This window comes from Gopherus flavomarginatus, chromosome 22, assembly GCF_025201925.1.
Source record: "Gopherus flavomarginatus isolate rGopFla2 chromosome 22, rGopFla2.mat.asm, whole genome shotgun sequence".
Classification (NCBI taxonomy): Eukaryota; Metazoa; Chordata; order Testudines; family Testudinidae; genus Gopherus; species Gopherus flavomarginatus.
In genome coordinates this window covers 19,335,386-19,353,148 of record NC_066638.1, presented here as the reverse complement: position 1 = coordinate 19,353,148, position 17,763 = coordinate 19,335,386, and the positions used below count along the sequence as shown (strand labels likewise).

Genomic DNA, 17,763 nt, shown 5'->3' with positions numbered 1-17,763 from the left:
AAGTTTATTAACTACAAGTAATGAAGCATAAAAGAAAAACAAAGATAAAACACTTTCTGGTGCCTAACAAATGACAGAATCATAGAACTGTAGAAGACCTCAATAGGTCATCTAGTCCAGTCGCCTGCACTCAAGACAGGACTACATAATAACTAGACCATTCCAGACAGGTGTTTGTCTAATCTGTTCTTAAAAACCTCCAATGATGGAGATTTCACAACCTCCAAGGCAATTTATTCCAGGGCTTAATTATCCTGACAGTTAGGAAGTTTTTCCTGTTGTCCAACCTAAACTTCCCTTGCAGCAATTTAAGCCCATTGCTTCTTGTTCTATCCTCAGAGGTTAATGAGAACAATCTCCCCCGCCCCCCTTGTAAAAATCATGTGTACTAGAAAACTTATGTCCCCCTCTCAGTCTTTTCTTCTCCAGACAAAACAAATCCAATTTTTTCAATCTTTCCTTATAGATCATGTTTTTTACACCTTTAATAATTTTTTTTTTTGCTCTTCTCTGGACTGTCTCCAGTTTGTCCACATCTTTCATGATACGTGGTGCCCAGAAATACACATAATACTCCAGTTGAGGTCTTATCAGCTTGGAATGAAGCAGAATTACTTCACTGTTGACTCCTATTTAGCTTGTGATCCACTATGACCCCCAGATTCCTTTCCGCAGTACTCCTTCCTAGGCAGTCATTTCCCATTTTGTATGTGTGCAGTTGATTGTTCCTTCCTAAGTGGAGTAGTTTGCATTTTTCCTTATTGAATTTCACCCTATTTTCTTCAGACCATTTCTCCAGTTTGTCCAAAACATTTTGAATTTTAATCTTATGCTCCAAAGTACTTGCAACTCCTCCCAGCTTGGCATCATCCACAAACTTTATAGTTGTACTCTCTGTGCCATTACCTAAATCATTTAGGAAGATACTGAACAGAACCAGACTCAGGACCCTCCCTGCAGCACCCCATTTGATAGGCCCTTCCAGCTTGACTGTTAACTACTGATGATTACTCTCTGGGAACGGTTTTCAAACCATACTATATTAGATTCAAACTATATTAACTATATTAGACTCAAAGCTAAGTTTATGACCACATGCTTCGAGGACTTCCAAACCCCTTGCTCAGAGTTTAATGGTTGTTTCTTTTGTCTTCTCAGGTGCAAAGAGGGAGATGGACAGGGAGAAAGTAGTAACTTGGTGTCTGCCCCCTCCTTTTTTATAACTTCACTCCTTTTGAAAAGCAGTCTCCTTATTCTCAACTGGGGATAGAAGGATGCTTGCTCTGGGTTCTTTCACCTGTGTATGCTACCTTCCTTCTTTCTGCCTGATGACTGTGAAAATGCAAATTAAGTCAAACACACATTCCTTTGCTCAGGACAGGCCTGTTTGATGACTTCTGCCTGGGAAGGACTGTGGGTTTTGGAACATGTGCTAACATCATCATACAGAGGAATTCTATAACTTTGCAAACAATGTTGTTACATACACTTCTCAACTATGAGATTGACCAGCAAGTTATTACCTTTTAAATGATACTTTATCAGACATATTTTGCACAAAGATTATTACAGTAGTATTTAGGGTGTGAACGCAAAGTGTATTCCATTACACTTGGAAACAAGTGCCTTCTCCTCCCAGAAGGAAAAGGACTGATAACAAGTGACATATACAGACTTGGAACCTGCAATGGAGCTGAGGAAACCACCAGCTCCAAAGCCACCCTCAGCGCAAGGGGATTTGATAGCAGCCTTCTACTATCTGAAGCAGGGTTCCAAAAAGGATGGAGCCAGGCTGTTCTCAGTGGTGGTAGACAACAGAACAAGAAGCAGTGGTCTCAAGTTGCAGTGAGGGAAGTCTACGTTGGATATTAGGAAACACTATTTCACTAAGAGAGTGGTGAAGCACTGGAATGGGTTCCCTAGGGAGATGATGGACACTCAATCCTTAGAGGTTTTTAAGGCCCGGCTTGATAAAGCCCTGGCTGGGACAATTTAGTTGGGTTGGTGCTGCTTCGAGCAGGGAGTTGGACTAGATGATCTTCTGTGGTCTCTTCCAACCCTAATCTTCTATGATTCAAAAATAACAGGAAGACTTATAATAGCCAAAGAAAAGGCCACAGAACCTGAACCTCTGAAACCAAGGACGACTCTCTCTATCCTTGGAACTTTTGAATCAGCATGACATATCTGAGCTGACTCATTACTAGATCTGTAGCATATCCCGTGCCCTGTATAGTGCTTGGTAACAGATTTGAACTATGCTACTTGCCCGTCAGGAAGGGAGGGATATCGGCGTCAGAGGAAAGTGGGACAGCTTGATCAGGCAGGTTTGGAACTAAGGATGCTTTGGGACCAACATTAGTTTCTCCAGAACAATGCTTTGAGTGTGCAGGAAAATCCATTTCACCCAAAGAGGTCTCAGAACTCAAAGTATCTCTTTGAAATCACAAAATTCTTTGAATTGGTACAGAATCAAGAAGTCAGATGAGAAAGGTTAACTTTAAACACCTTCCATAAGAGTACAGAAATCACAAAAGCCAAGGCAAAGAATGAGTTACAACTGTCAAGAAATGTTACAGACAACAAGAAGAGGTTCTTCAAATATGTCAGCTAAAAAAGAAAGATCAGGGATGGTGTAGGCTCGCTACTCAATGGAAAAGGTGTACTGCTAACGGAAGATAAAAAGGCAAAGCTGCTCAATGTGTACTTTGCTTCAGCCTTCTCACAAAAAATAACGTGATGGGATGACTAGTGAAGTTAGCATAGACAATAAGGGGAAGAGATGCAGATCAGGATAGGTAAAGAAAACGTTAGATCTTCTGACCAATTTGAATGAATTCAAATCAGTTGGGCTAGATGCTATTCACCTGAAGGTGCTGAAGGAATTAACTGAAAAATTTCAGAGCCACTGGCAATAATATTTATAAATTCATGGATGATAGGAGAAGTCCTGGAAGACTGGAGAAGAGCTAACATAGTGCCAATCTTTAAAAAAGGGTAAAAAGGAGGAGCCGGGGAACTATAGACCAGTTAGCCTGACTTTGATACCTGGGAAGCAATGTATAAAACCCTAAATTTGTGAAACCTGGAGGATATAAGAGTAATCACTAGTAGCCAGCCTGGATTTACTAAGAGTAAATCATGCCAAATCAGCTTGATTTTCTTCTTTGACAGGGTAACTGAAAAGTGGATAGGGGGAATGCTGTGGACATAATATACCTGGATTTCAGCAAGGCTTTTGACACAGTCCCACATGACATTCTGATAAGTAAGCTGGAGAAATGCAAGCTCAATAGAACTATCATTAAGTGGCAACAGAATTGGTTAAACAACCGCAAACAAAGTGTAATTAACGGAATGATGTCAAACTGGAGGGAGGACTCAGGTGGGTTTCCACAGGGGTCTGTTCTGGGTTCGGTGTTATTTAACACCTTTATTAATGACCTGAGTGTAGGAACAGAGAGTACACTGACCAAGTTTGCAGATGATAAAGCTACCGGGGGGGGGTTGCAAACTGCTGAGAAGGATCTGGGAGCTGTGGTGGACAACCTCAACAAGAGTCAGCAATGCAATGCTACTGAAAGAAACGCAAATGCAATTTTAGGTTGCATAAACAGATGTACATCATGCAAGTCACGGGAGGTGATAATACCGCTCTACTCAGCATTGGTTAAATGATAACCAGCTGGAGTACGGTGTCCAATTTTGGTCACCAATGTATAGAAAGGATGTAGAGAAACTGGAAAAGATCCAGAGGTGGGCGATAAAGATGATCAAAGAGATGGAATGCAAGTCATATGAGCAAAGGCTGAAGGAACTGGGTATGTTTAGTTTGGAAAAGCGAAGATTAAGGGGGGGACATGATAGCAGTTTCCAAATGCTTGAAAGGGTGCCACAAAAAGGATGGAGAAAGGTTGTTCTCTTGCCACAGAGGACAGGAAAAGAGGCAACAGGTTCCAACTACAACATAGCACATTTAGATTAAGTCTCACGAAAAACTTCCTAACTGTAAAAACAGTAGGACAATGGAACAGACTGCCTACGGAGGTTGTGGAAGGTTCTTCACTGGAAGTTTTCAAAAGAAGGCTGAATATCCATCTGTCTTGGATGATTTAGACACAGCAAATCCTGCATCTTGGCAGAGGGTTAGACTAGATGACCATTGCAGTCCCTTCTAACACTTTGTGTATGTCTACACTAGCACTTTTGTCGATAAAACTTTTGTCAGTCGAGGTATGCACCGACTGACAAAAGCGCCTGTGTGGAGAGCGCTATGTCAGCAGGAGAGGTTCTCCCGCCAACACAGCTACCACTGAAGACCTTGCAGCGGGCACAGCTGTGCTGCTGTAAGGCCCTTAGTATAGACATAGCCTATGATTCTACCCATGCTGCTTGGTCTCATTTTAGGCCCACAGAGCACATCCTGCACCAACAGAACTGTGCCTTGGAGAACAATGTGATGGACATTTCTGAGTAGCACAATGCTCTTCCACTGAATTTCTATAGTCAGAACCGGCATAGGCTAGGATGCTTACCAAAACCCCTTATTGCATTTACCTTAATCCCATTATGAATGGGAATCAACAGGTCAGGATGTACTTGGGACATGAGCAACTCAAATTGCAGCATGATGCAGAGCCCACACAACTAAAGAAACAAGCAACCAAAAATTATTATTTGTAAATCTGTTAAAGCTTCCTAAATAGTTCAAGCCCTACAGGCCTTGCTTTTCTATGGCTCTGTGCTCATGGTGTCAAGAATGTATGAATCCTGTGAGTGAAGAACAGAGGCAATTGTCAAAGGACAGTGCTCCTTGGTAGTGCAACTTATGAAGTTAGAGAGCTTGATTTACCTGAAGCTGTGTAGCGAACCTGCCGAACTGCTGTATTTAATTTAATATCCAACCCTTCTGCCAAGGCTACAGGCACACAGGAATATCCATTTCTCACAGTCAGATGACTGCCTGTGAATTCAAAATCATCATCCTAAAATAAAATATATAAAAATACATAAGTTTATAACCAAAACAGATCAATCAGTATAGAGCTAAATAAATGGAGAACTTTTCCACTTAAAGTGCTGTACCTAACTTAATTAGGAGAAGAAAATCCCTAGTATTACTGGTAAAATAATTGGTATAGACTATTTTCCCATAACAAATATAACAGTATAAATTAATTATAATCTGTTTGGGTATTTGCAGAACTCTCTGGAACTCTCTGTTAATATCCTGTAGAATCCAGAATGAGAGTTGAAGGGATAATGCTGAGGTACATGACATTTAAATCTCTTAGAAATGCTTGCCAACATACAGAAACATGTCAGAATGAAATGCATGTGCTAAATCTATGAGTACTATTTTCAAGAATTTATTAATTAGGTACCTGGTCCCAGTGCTTCAATGAAAGTGTAGACAACGGTGTGGCATTAGCAAATTCTAGATTTGCAAAATGCCAGTCAAGTATCTGTCTGTCCCTTGATGATAAATAAACATCACTAGAAAAATATAAAAAGGGAAAGAAAAAAGTTGACTTTGCAGTGAGTGAAATAAAGCAAAAAGTTTGCCTTTGAAAGCCCAGTCTTCATCGATAGATATATGAAGAACACAAACAGAACACAACCCTAGCTCAAAATTCCTGACCACCTACCTGCAAGCAGCAATTCTAGATATAAGCATGGTGAAAGAGGGATGAGCATGGTTCTATAAGGCCAATACAGGAGTGTACAGAACTCAGAACACCTTCATTTTGTCCTTCATTAAATACTTCCACAGTGGACGCTCTCTTCATGGAAACTAGTTAGTGTGGCCTTGAGTTAGGACAGCCTTACCAAAGCACACAACTGATTTTGAGTATTTTTCAAATATGCCTAGGCATTTGGCACTCAAACCCCATTGACTTGTAATGAGTTGGAAGCCTACCTCCATTAGACTGTATTTGCAATATTAATGGTAACTGGAGGTTTGCACTGAACAGGATTTGTATTTGTAGATCTTAGATACAGGAATCTACATACAGCATGCTTTACAAACTCCACAAATTCTGAGGGAACAGGCTTCAAGATGTTCTAGAACTGAAGCTGTAAACCTATTTATATTCCCAGACAAATTACCTGAAGACGGAAGTAAGGTTGAGAGTACATGTAAGTAACTGAGGATAAAATACATAACTGGGATGCTACAATAATTCCCAAATAAAGCATTATAAAAGTAGGAAATTCTAAGTTTACCCTTAACTCCAAAATCCCAACATGCTGAGTTAAGAAATGCACATAGTACACTCCTACAATCTTCCCTTATAGCAATGCCATGCCTTATCAACATGAGAGAGACATTTCAGTGTATCTTGTCCAAAATTGAAATGGATTTGAAAGACACATTTAATTATTTTTTCCCCTTGTGTTATTATGGGGCAATCCTTGGCCCAGTTACTCCTACTCTCCTCTCTGCTGAGTAGATTTGATACAATTGGACAGCTTTTGAAATGGAAGATTTAGGATTAATGGTATTGTCTACCATTATTTTTCATATCTAAAAGTTTCTGTCAGCTGAGGCTGGTGCATAAAAATCTTCAGAGAAATGTATGGAGAACTGCCCTCTTAAAATGACAACTCATCCACTATTCTCAATGGGAGCATGTCCACAGCAGGCCTCAGTTTAGGTGTTCTCATTCAAAATGGTTCTGATTACCACTATTTCCAAAGGGGGGAGGAGGGGCAGCCATCTTTGCTAAGACCTGCCTATAGCCTCTGTCCCATCGAGAACAAAGGAGGATAGATGCCCCTCTCAAGAGACCCACCCGACTGTGGACAAGTTATGACCTCAATTCCCTGAGAACAATGAGAGATGTCAGCCAATTTGAAAAATAGCTGTTTTATATGGAATTTTCTAGCAGAATATGATTCGTCAGTTGAAGGAGAAACTTTCAGTTATGAAGAATGGGTGAAAATATAATCGATAATCCTGAAAATAAATTCTTCAAATGTAGCCCACGTCAGATCTCACTCAGTTAACTATATAAATGAGCTTAGGCTGTAAGCTCTCTGGGGCAGGGACAATCTCTGCCAAGTGTTTGTACAATACCTAGCCCAGTGAGGTCCTGGTCCATGACAAGGGCTCTAAGGTGCTAAATTAATACAAAAAATAGAAGTGTGAAGCATCTGTGTTCTGTTCCGATCTAGGAAAAGAGTGCTGAGCTTCTTAACAAGGACCCATTAATTTTAATTCCTAAACTAATTAACCAATTGACTTGTAAATTCTCAGAAAATTCATTCTATACTTAAAGAGTAAGTGCTGTAATTTTGAGACGTACATTCTATATTCTTCATACCTAACAAACTGTGAATCCCAGGTAGGTGCAAAACAAATACGGAACCACAAGAAGCAATTTCACAACACGTTGGAATGCAGTTAGTTATCCAATTCTTTAGTTGTTCCCTAGATACATGATCTATTGTGGACCTACATGAACAGTGGAAAAAGAAAAGAGATTTACAGAAACTGTATTTTCACAATACAAGACGTGAGCAATTTTGGTGTTGGCTTATAGAGAATGGCCTTTCCTTACAAAGATGAAGGCATTCAACACAAGGAGGACTTAAGATAATGGGCTCAGGCTGAGCAAAGAATACAATTGAAAGAAGCTTAAGCAAAGAGGCTGGAAGGATTGCATGGGCAAGACGGTAGGGAGAGTAGTACTCTGTCAAAAATGGCATTACCTATTTCTGTGTCACTAACAACTCAGAAGCAAATGATGCCAAATGCTTATAGATCCATGTCCTAACAGATAAAGCACAAGATGGGGTACTAGTTGGTGTCTGCTGCAGGACACCAAACACCATTAGAGAACTGGATGACTGACTCGTTTGGCACCTATCTATAATTAAGGCTAAGATTATGTCACGGAGGTCATGGATTCTGTTTATTTTTGTTTATTGCCTGTGACCTGTCCCTGAGTTCTACTACAAATAACTGTGACAAAATCTTAAACTTAATGATGCCCATGCACCTGAAGTGGCGCGGCTGTGCATTGAGGTGTTTGATCTTGCTATTGCAGTGGGTCAGGAGCTTGGGAAATGTCGAAGTATAATTGGTGGGCAAGATGACATAAGCAGGAGGTTGGGGAACCAGAACTGTCTGGGACAGAAGGCAGTGATGAAGACCCTCACTCTGTCCAGTCAGAACTTGTGGAAGAAGCGAGAGCGGAAGGAAGACATAGTTGAACTGGCCTGACCAGGTAAGAAGCAGAGCATCACAATGGGAGAAGTAACCTAGGGCTCCTCTGAAGCAATATGGGGTGCATTTGCTGTCTGTGTAAGAAGCAAATACATCTCTAGTTTCGGTTCCTCACCGAGTGAAAAATGTCATTAAGCAGCATTTTGCAAAGTTGCCACTCATGGTCAAGTGCAAAGTATTTGCTGAGGAAGTCTGTTTCCCCACAAGGTAGACTACTGACAGGGTGATGCACAGGGAGGCAGATCTTGCTCCCCCTTGCTTGTTGATGTAGAAGTCAGTCGTAGTCTTGTCCGACATTACAGGGATATGGTGAATGCAGACGAATGAAAAGACTCGCACATCCTCCATTCTGTCCATAGTTCCAGTATACCGATGTGCATCCTGGATTCTCAGGATGTCCACACACTTTGTGCTGTGTGGTTGTTCACGTGGGCTCTTCAGCCTACCATAATGATGGATGAGAGTGCTTCCTAGCTTCCTGACAAGGTCCCGCCTTGAGATCAGTGGAGGTGGATGCTCCCACACTGGAGTTGGACTTCACAGCAGGAGGCATACTCCTTGTTGAATGAATCCGAACTATAGGGTGGGGTTCCATGGCCTGGATGCGACTGGGGCCTCATAGCTTTCTCCATGAGGTATCTGCAGAATGACCCAGGTAATTACAGGACTGTCAACCTGAAAATGATCCCAGGAAAAATAATGGAAGTCCTATCACTGATCTCGGTTAACGAAGAATGAAAGGAGAGTAGTGAAGCCTGGGTGCTGAGGAATGTTGAAGTGTGGCAGAATGACATTTTTGATTCTTGTCGTCTTTGTCAGCTGCTTAATATTAAGTGGCAGAATAAGATCAACAATGAAGATATTGCTAGCCAAACCGAGGAATCACTTCCATCAGCACTGATTCGGTTTTGGTGGCTTTCTTGGTACATACATATTAGGATGGATGACCAATTAATTACGAAGGGTTTACCAAGGAATGCCGCTACATCATTAGTGATCACATATTGCACCACCAGAGCTTTTGGTGACCAAGATCGCCAATGGTGAACAGAGACTGAACATCCAGCCAGACTACCTTAAGGGCCTAGCTAGAGTTTGATCCAGGTGGCACTTGATCTGCAAGGACTGCTACATCCCTCTGGGATCTGATGACATAATGCCAATCAATATAGTTTAAGGAAAACAGAGCTTATAAAAAACTATCTGTTTTTGATGAGATGACAAGTTAGGTTGGTAAAGATAATAGTGTTGATGTAATATACTTAAGACTTCTATAAGGCATTTGATTTGGTACCACACTTTTTATTAAAAACTGGAATGATACAAAATTAACATGGCACATATGAAAAGGATTAAAAACTGGCTGATAGGTCTCAATGTAGTTTTAAGCAAGGAATCATCATCAAGCAGGTGTGCTTCTAAAGGGGGTCCAGGGATAGGTTTTTGGACCTATACTATTTAGCATTTTTATCAATGGCCTGGAATATGACATAAAATCACCACTGATAAAGTTTGGCAATTATATAAAAAATGGGGAGGGGAAAATAACGAAGAGGACAGGTCACTGAAACACAGTGATCTGGATTGCTTGTTAAGCTGGGAGCAAGCAAACATTTTTCAACATAGATTCATATATTCTGATTTAGTTGGGGATTGGTCCTGCTTTGAGCAGGGGATTGGATTAGATGACCTCCTGAGGTCCCTTCCAACCCTGATATTTTATGATTCTCTATGGCGAGAAGGGACCATTATGATAATCTAGTCTGACCTCCTATTAAAAAAAAACATACCATAGAACTCCCCAAAATAATTCCTAGAACAGCTATTTCACAAAAACCTCCAATCTTAATTTAAAAACTGTCAGAAAGGGAGAATCCACCACAACTCTTGGTAAATTGTTACAATGGTTAATTATTCTCACCGTTAAAAATTTTCATTTGGAGTCTGAATTTGTCCAGCTTTAGATTTCAGCTACTGGAGTATGTTATATACCTTTCTCTGCTAGACAAATATTAAATATTTGTTCTCCTGGTAAGTATTTATAAACTGGAATCAAGTCACCCCTTCACCTTCTCTTTGTTAAACTAGATACATTAAGCACCTGAGTCTACCACGATTAGGCATGTTTTCTAATTCTTTAATGATTCTCATGGCTCTTCTGTGAACCCTATTCAATTTATTAACTTTCTTCTCAAGTTGTGGGCACCACCACTGGACACAGTATTCCAGAGGCAGGATTGCACCAGTACTAAACACAGAACTAAAATAACCTTCCTACTCCTCAAGATTCCCCTGTTTTTGCATCCCAGGAACACATTAGCTCTTTTGGCCACTGTGTCACATGTTCAGAGGATTATCCACCACCACTCCCAAATCTTTTTCAGAGTTACTTTTCCTACGATACAGTCCCCCATCCTGAAAGTATGGCCTACATTCTTTGTTCCTAGATGAATACATTTACATTTAGACATATTAAAAAGCACATTGTTCGCTTACGCCCAATCTACCAAGTGATTCAGATCGCTCTGAATCAGTGACCTGCCCTCTTCATTATGTAACTTTCTCCCAGTTCTTGTGTCTTCTGCAAACTTTATCAATGATGATTTTATGTTTTCTTCCAGATCACTGATAAAAATGTTACATTGCATAAGACCAAGAACCAAGCCCATAGGAAACCACTGGAAACAGACCCACTCAATGACAATTTCCTGACTACAGTTACATTTTAAGACCTGTCAGTTAGCAAGTTTTTAATCCATTTGGTGTGTGTCGTGTTATTAATTTTATATTCTATTTTTTTAATGAAAATGTTGTGCCGTACCAAGTCAAATGTCTTACAGAAGTCTATTACATCAGCACTATTAATTTAATCATGCAGACCTGCTGTTTTTTTTAAATGAAATTACAACTCTGTTCGAGTATCAGAGGAGTAGCCGTGTTGGTCTGGATCTGTAAAAGCAGCAAAGAGTCTTGTGCCACCTTATAGACTAACAGACGTATTGCAGCATGAGCTTTCGTGGGTGAATACCCACTTCGTCGGATCAAACTCTGTTTGACAGGATCTATATTTCCATAAACCATGTTGATTGGCATTAATTATATTACCTTCCTTTAGTTCTTAATTGAGTCCTGTATCAGCCACTCTACTACCTTGCACGGACAGATGTCAGGATGACAGACCTATAATCATCTGAGTCATCCCATTTATCCTTTTTGAAAATGTCCAGTTTTCTGGAACTTCTTCAGTACTCCAAGACTTACTGAAAATCAACATTAATGCTCCAGCAAGCTCCTCGGTCTTTTAAAACTGTTGGATGCAAGTTATCTGAACTTCCTGATTTAAATGTGTATCACTTCAGTAGCTTCTGTTAACATCCTCCAGAGATTCTAGTAGAATAGAAAAAATGTTATCACCATATGATGAGACTGTATCGCCTGTTTTTTTTTGCTCTCAAATACAGAACAAATTTATAGAACACTTTTGCCTTTTCTGCATTATCATTAATTCTACATTTCCATCTAGTAATGGATCAATATGGCCAACAAGAAATTATAGATCTATGACTAAAAATGTAGGCTATTCTGTACAGGATGGGGGACTCCACCCTGGGATGTAGTTACACTGAAAAAAAGTTGAGGGTCATGATGAACAACTCAACATGAGCTCCCAGTGCGATGCTGTTAGCCAAAAAAGCTAATGCAATCCTTGGATGTATGAACAGGGAAATCTTGAGTAGGGAGATCCTATCATGCCAAATACAGACGTGACCACTGCGGGAATACTGTGTCCAGTTCTGGTGTCCACAATTCAAGAAGGACATTGATTCAGAGAAAAGCCACAAGAATGATTAAAGGATTAGAAAACATGCATTATAGTGACTGACTCAAGGAACTCAATTTTAAAGAGGTTATAGGTTGACTTGATTACAGTTTATAAGTGCCTACCTGGGGAACAAATATTTAATAATGGGCTCTTCAAACTAGCAGAGATCCAATGCCTGGAAGTTGAAGCTAGCCAAATTCAGACTGGAAATGAGGCATACATTTTTAACAGTGAGAGGAACAATTGACCAAGGGTTGTGGTAGATTCTCCATCACTGATCAATTTTAAATCAAAATTGGATGTTGTTACAACAGGGTGGACCTACAATAGGAGGATATATTACACTGAGTGTGTATCTTAGCTAAGTTAATCGAGAACAGACTAAATATTTTCATAGATTTTACGTGCCATTATGATAATTTCTTCCAGAGGTCAGCAATCTTTCAGAAGTGGGGTGCTGAGTCTTCACTTAATCACTCTAATTTAAGGTTTTGCGTGCCAGTAATACATTTAACGTTTTTAGAAGGTCTCTTTCTATAAGTGTATAATATATAACTAAACTATTGTTGTATGTAAAGTAAATAAGGTTTTTAAAATATTTAATTAATTAATAATTGGAGATATACCAAACTCCTAGAACTGGAAGGGACCTTGAAAGGTCATTGAGTCCAGCCCCCTGCCTTCACTAGCAGGACCAATTTTTGCCCCAGATCCCTAAGTGGCCCCCTCAAGGATTGCACTCACAACCTTGGCTTTAGCAGGCCAATGCTCAAACCACTGAGCTATCCCCTCCCCCCAAGCTTAAGAAACTTCATTTAAAATTATATTAAACTGCAGAGCCCCCTGTACCAGTGGCCAGGACCTGGGCAGTGTGAGTGCCAGTGAAAATTAGCTTGTGTGCCGCCTTCAGCACACGTGCCATAGGTTGCCTACCCCTGATCTAGTCTGACATCCTGCTCAATACAGGCCGAAAAATTTGTAGAGTATAAACACAAAGGAATAAGAAATTATTTAGAATGGGTCAAAGTGGTATAAGCTCAGAAAATGGGGTATGAGCTCAGAGAATGGGATGAAGTTGAGAAAGAGTGAATTTAGGTTAAGTAGTAACAAATATTTAAGTGAAAGATCTTTTACATTGTAGAAAAGTCTTCCAAAATAGAGAGCAGGTCCCGTAACTTGGGACAATTCACACCTGTAGGGACAAGGCAGTCAAGGATATAATGGAGTGCATATTCCTGCATGTGCCTCAGTAAGATGGACTGGTTAGAGTAGTAAATGAATTAGCGGGAAATAACTGCAAATAAACAGAAGGCAAGGAGAAGCGAAGTAGAGACTTGAAAGTGAGGAAAACAAAAAGGTAGATGCACAATGGGCAAGTACAAAACCACGTACAGCACCACATAAGAAAACAAAAACCCAATTCAAAGACTACCACTAGGGACCCCTAATTAATGCGAATTTTGGACCTTTTAAAAGATTATCTGAATCAGGCATGTCATGGTATAATTCCCCACTCTGAACCTTAGCATCCAAAAGATGGGGTACCAGCATGAATTCCTCTAAGCTCAATTACCAGCTTAGTACTTGTAGCGCTGCCACGAACCAGGAATTCCAGTGCCTGGTACACTCTGGTCCCCCCGAAACCTTGCCCGGGGACCCCCAAGACCCAGACCCTCTGGATCTTAACACAAGGAAAGTAAACCCTTTCCCTCACTGTTGCCTCTCCCAGGCTTCCCCTCCCTGGGTTACACTGGAAGATCACTGTGATTCAAACTCCTTGAATCTTGAAACAGAGAGGAAAAATCTACCTTCCCCCTCCTTCTCTCTCCCCCTCCCAGACTCTCTCTGAGAGAGAAAGTAATCCTAACACAGAGAGAAAAAAACCTCTCTCTCCCCCTTCCCTCCTTTCTCCCCACCAATTCCCTGGTGGATCCAGACCCAGTCCCCTGAGGTCTCACCAGAATAAAAAAACAATCAAGTTCTTAAACAAGAAAAGCTTTTAATTAAAGAAAGAAAAACAGTAAAAATTATCTCTGTAAATTTAAGATGGAATATGTTACAGGGTCTTTCAGCTATAGACACTGGGAATACCCTCCCAGACTAAGTATACAAGTACAAATTAAAATCCTTTCAGCAAAATACAAATTTGAACTCCTTCCAGCCAAATTCACATTTGCAAATAAAGAAAACATAAGTCTAACTCGCCTTATTTACCTAATACTCACTATTCTGGACATATAAGAGACTGTATCAAAGAGATTGGAGAGAAACCTGGTTGCATATCTGGTCCCCCTGAGCCCCCAGAGTGAACAACCACCAAACACTAACAGCACACAAAAACTTCCCTCCCTCAAGCTTTGAAAGTATCCTGTCCCCTGATTGGTCCTCTGGTCAGGTGACAGCCAGACTCACTGAACTTGTTAAACCTTTACAGTCAAAAGAGATATAAAGTACTTTTGTTCTATTAACTCTTACTATCTGTTTATGACAAGGTATTAATGGAATTAGTTATACAGCAGAACCTCAAAGATACGAACACCAGAATTACAGTCTGACCGCTCAACCAGACCCCATGTGGAACCGGAAGTAAGCAACCAGGCAGCAGCAGAGACATACACACACAAAAAAATCACCAGCAAACACTGTACTGTGCCTGTATTGCATCTTAAAGGTAGGCACATCTGTGCTGCCTGTCCCTAGCCCCACCCGCTACTTGCCACACAGGGCGCAGCCACTTACAGGTAGGAGGTGAAGATGCTAAGTTTCACAGGCACAGCTGTGAGCCCCTGAGCAGGCAGAGCAGGAGCAATGCTGGGGTCTGCACTACTTTCATGTAGGTCACCTCCCCTTGCCCAGGAGGGGGACATAACTTGCATGCACAGTCTGAACCCAGGAAAGACACTGGGCTGCTGCTGGAACCTGGCCTGGAGTGTTTGCTGCTGGAGCTGCAGCCCTGCACATTGTGCTCTGGAGGAGCATCTCAGTTGTAAAAAGGCCACACTTGACCCACTGTAGCCCAGTGTGCCTCACTCATCACCCTTGCATCCAGGGGGCTAGAACCAGCTGCTTATGCACACATCCACTTGCCAGGCTAGGAGGTGAAGATGCTGAAGTTCACTGGCATAGCTGCAAGCCCCCAGTCCAGGCAGTCTTGGTCACAATTATGAACATTTCAGAGTTACAAACAACCTCCATGCCTGAGGTGTCCGTAACTCCAAGGTTCTACAGTAAGTGGGATGATTAACAGGTCATGGAAACTGAGAATGATCTTTCTCCTTTATGAGCCACCTTCTCTGAAACAGACGAAACTCAGACTTCATACATGTGCACTTACATAACCAAGTCAGTTGGCTAATACAATACAAACTGAATATCCCTTAGCATTTTTCCAAAAGAAACAGACTCATAGGCCTGGTCTACACCGAGTGGGTGGGGTGCGGTGGATGTTGATGTAAGACACGCAATTTCAGCTATGAGAATAGCTGAACTCGACGTATCTTATTTCGACTTACCTCCCGTCCTCACGGTCCGGGATCGATGGCCGTGGCTCCCCCACATGGACTCCGCTACCGCCACTCACCCTGGTGGAGTTCTGGAGTCAACGGGAGCGCGTTCAGGGATTGATATAGCGTGTCTCGTCTAGACACGATATATCGATCCCCGACATATTGATCGCTGCCGATCCGGCAGGTAGTCTGGACATACCCATAGACGAAGGCCAGAAGAGACTGTAGTAGAAAGAGAGCCTAAGACAGAAGCCCAAGTATCATACGCCTGAACTGAAGTAGTGGCCACGCTCTGCTGATATAATGCAAAGAAAGGCTGTGAGCACAAGTCAGGCTCTGCCTGCTTGCAAGCTCACAGAAACTGGCAAGAACAGGGCTGGTATTGCAAAAACACACACATTCCTAAGAAGTGCTAGGCTCAGGACACTTGTGGAATCATCCTTCTGGAATGTTTGCACAACACCTCAATATCAACACAAAGATAACAGGAACGTGCTGACCTCTCAAAGATAAGGTCAAGATGACAGTATGAGGGATAGAGATATTTTGCTCGAACCAAACGTACAAGGTAATGGGTGACAACTAGCCATGTCAAGGGGGAGGGGAAGGAGATACATAACTTAGAATCATAGAGTCTTGTGGCATCTTATAGACTAACAGACATATTGGAGCATGAGCTTTCGTGGGTGAATACCCACTTCGTCAAAAGCTCATGCTCCAATATGTCTGTTAGTCTATAAGGTGCCACAGGACTCTTTGCTGCTTTTACAGATCCAGACTAACACGGCTACCCCTCTGATACTTAGATCATAGAAGATTAGGGTTGGAAGAGACCTCCCGAGGTCATTTGTCCAACCTCCTGCTCAAAGCAGGACCAACACCAACTAAATCATCCCAGCCAGGGCTTTGTCAAGCTGAGCCTTAAAAATCTCTAAGGATGGAGATTCCACCACCTCCCTAGGGAACCCATTCCAGTGCTTCCCCACCCCACTACAATTTGAGACCATTGCTCCTTGTTCTGTCATCTGCCACCACTAATAACAGCTGAGCTCCATCCTCTTTGGAAACCCCCTTCAGGCAATTGAAAGCTGCTATCAAATCCCTCCTCACTCTTCTCTTCTGCAGACTAAGCAAAAACAGCTTTCTCAGCCTTTATTGGCATATAAAATGGAGTTTCAGAGGGAATGTGGCCACTTAGGGGATAGTGGAAAGTCCCGTCACTGACTGAGCTGCATCCATTGTCACAGGCATCCAGGGAGCTAGGACTGTGCTTTGTCAGCAATAAACCTAACCTAGTGCCTTCGTATTTTAACGGATCTTGTGGTCACTGGACACCTACAATGCCAGCTGTCTGCACAGAGCTGGAATGGCATACAGAGAGAACACACACAGCCAAACATCTGACTACAGAGACCACCATGATCATCTAGTCCAGTGGTTCTCAAACAGGAGTACATGTACCCCTGGAGGTACTCAGAGGTCTTCCAGTGGGTACATCTAGATATTTGCCTAGTTTTACAACAGGCTACATAAAAAGCACTAGAGAAATCATTACAAACTAAAATTTCATACAACTTGTTTATGCTGCTCTATACTACGCTGAAATGTAAGTTCAATATTTATATACCAACTGATTTATTTTATAATTATATGGTAAAAATTAGAAAGTAAGCAATGTGTCAGTAATTGTGTGTTGCAACACTTTTGTATTTTTACGTCTGATTTTGTAAGCAAGTAGTTTTAAAATGAGATGAAACTTGGGGGTACACAAGACAAATCAGACTCCTGAAAGGGGTACAGTAGTCTAGAAAGGCGGAGAAAAACCTTTTATTCACCTTTTTGTAACTGTTGTTCTTTGAGATGTGTTGCTCATGTCCATTCCAAGCAGGTGTGTGCGCGCCGCATGCATACCAGCTGGAAAATTTTCTCTAAGCAGCCTCCATAGGGTCGCCCCTGGTGCCCCCTGGAGTGGCGCCTCCATGGAGCCCTATATAGGGGCCCACCAACCCTCCACCCCCTCAGTTCCTTCTTGCCGGCCCTCTGACAGAGCGGCAGGAGGGTGCATATTGGAATGGACATGAACAACACATCTCAAAGAACGGTTACAAAAAGGTGAGTAAACATTTTTTCTTCTTCAAGTGATTGTTCATGTGCATTCCAAGCAGGTGACTCACAAGCCTGAATTTAGGTGGTGGGGTCGG

The 17,763-nt window shown here is 41.6% G+C and overlaps 2 protein-coding genes across 4 annotated transcripts in view; one reads left to right on the top strand and one right to left on the bottom strand.

The window, feature by feature from the left end:
• The window catches only part of KDM1A (lysine demethylase 1A), a 157,012-nt gene that overhangs the window by 48,828 nt on the left and 90,421 nt on the right, over positions 1 to 17,763 (bottom strand). For all 3 annotated transcript variants that reach the window (XM_050932307.1, XM_050932305.1, XM_050932306.1), the window contains 2 exons: positions 5,385 to 5,496; positions 4,853 to 4,985 (listed from right to left, as the gene is read on the bottom strand). In XM_050932307.1, the coding sequence (XP_050788264.1) occupies positions 4,853 to 4,985; positions 5,385 to 5,496 (245 nt within the window). The remainder of the gene's footprint in view (positions 1 to 4,852; positions 4,986 to 5,384; positions 5,497 to 17,763) is intronic.
• Positions 3,800 to 17,763, top strand: part of PTAFR (platelet activating factor receptor) — a 566,600-nt gene continuing 552,636 nt past the window's right edge. Inside the window, exon 1 of the mRNA XM_050932357.1 lies at positions 3,800 to 3,821. The gene's annotated coding sequence lies outside the window, so the exon portion shown is untranslated. The remainder of the gene's footprint in view (positions 3,822 to 17,763) is intronic.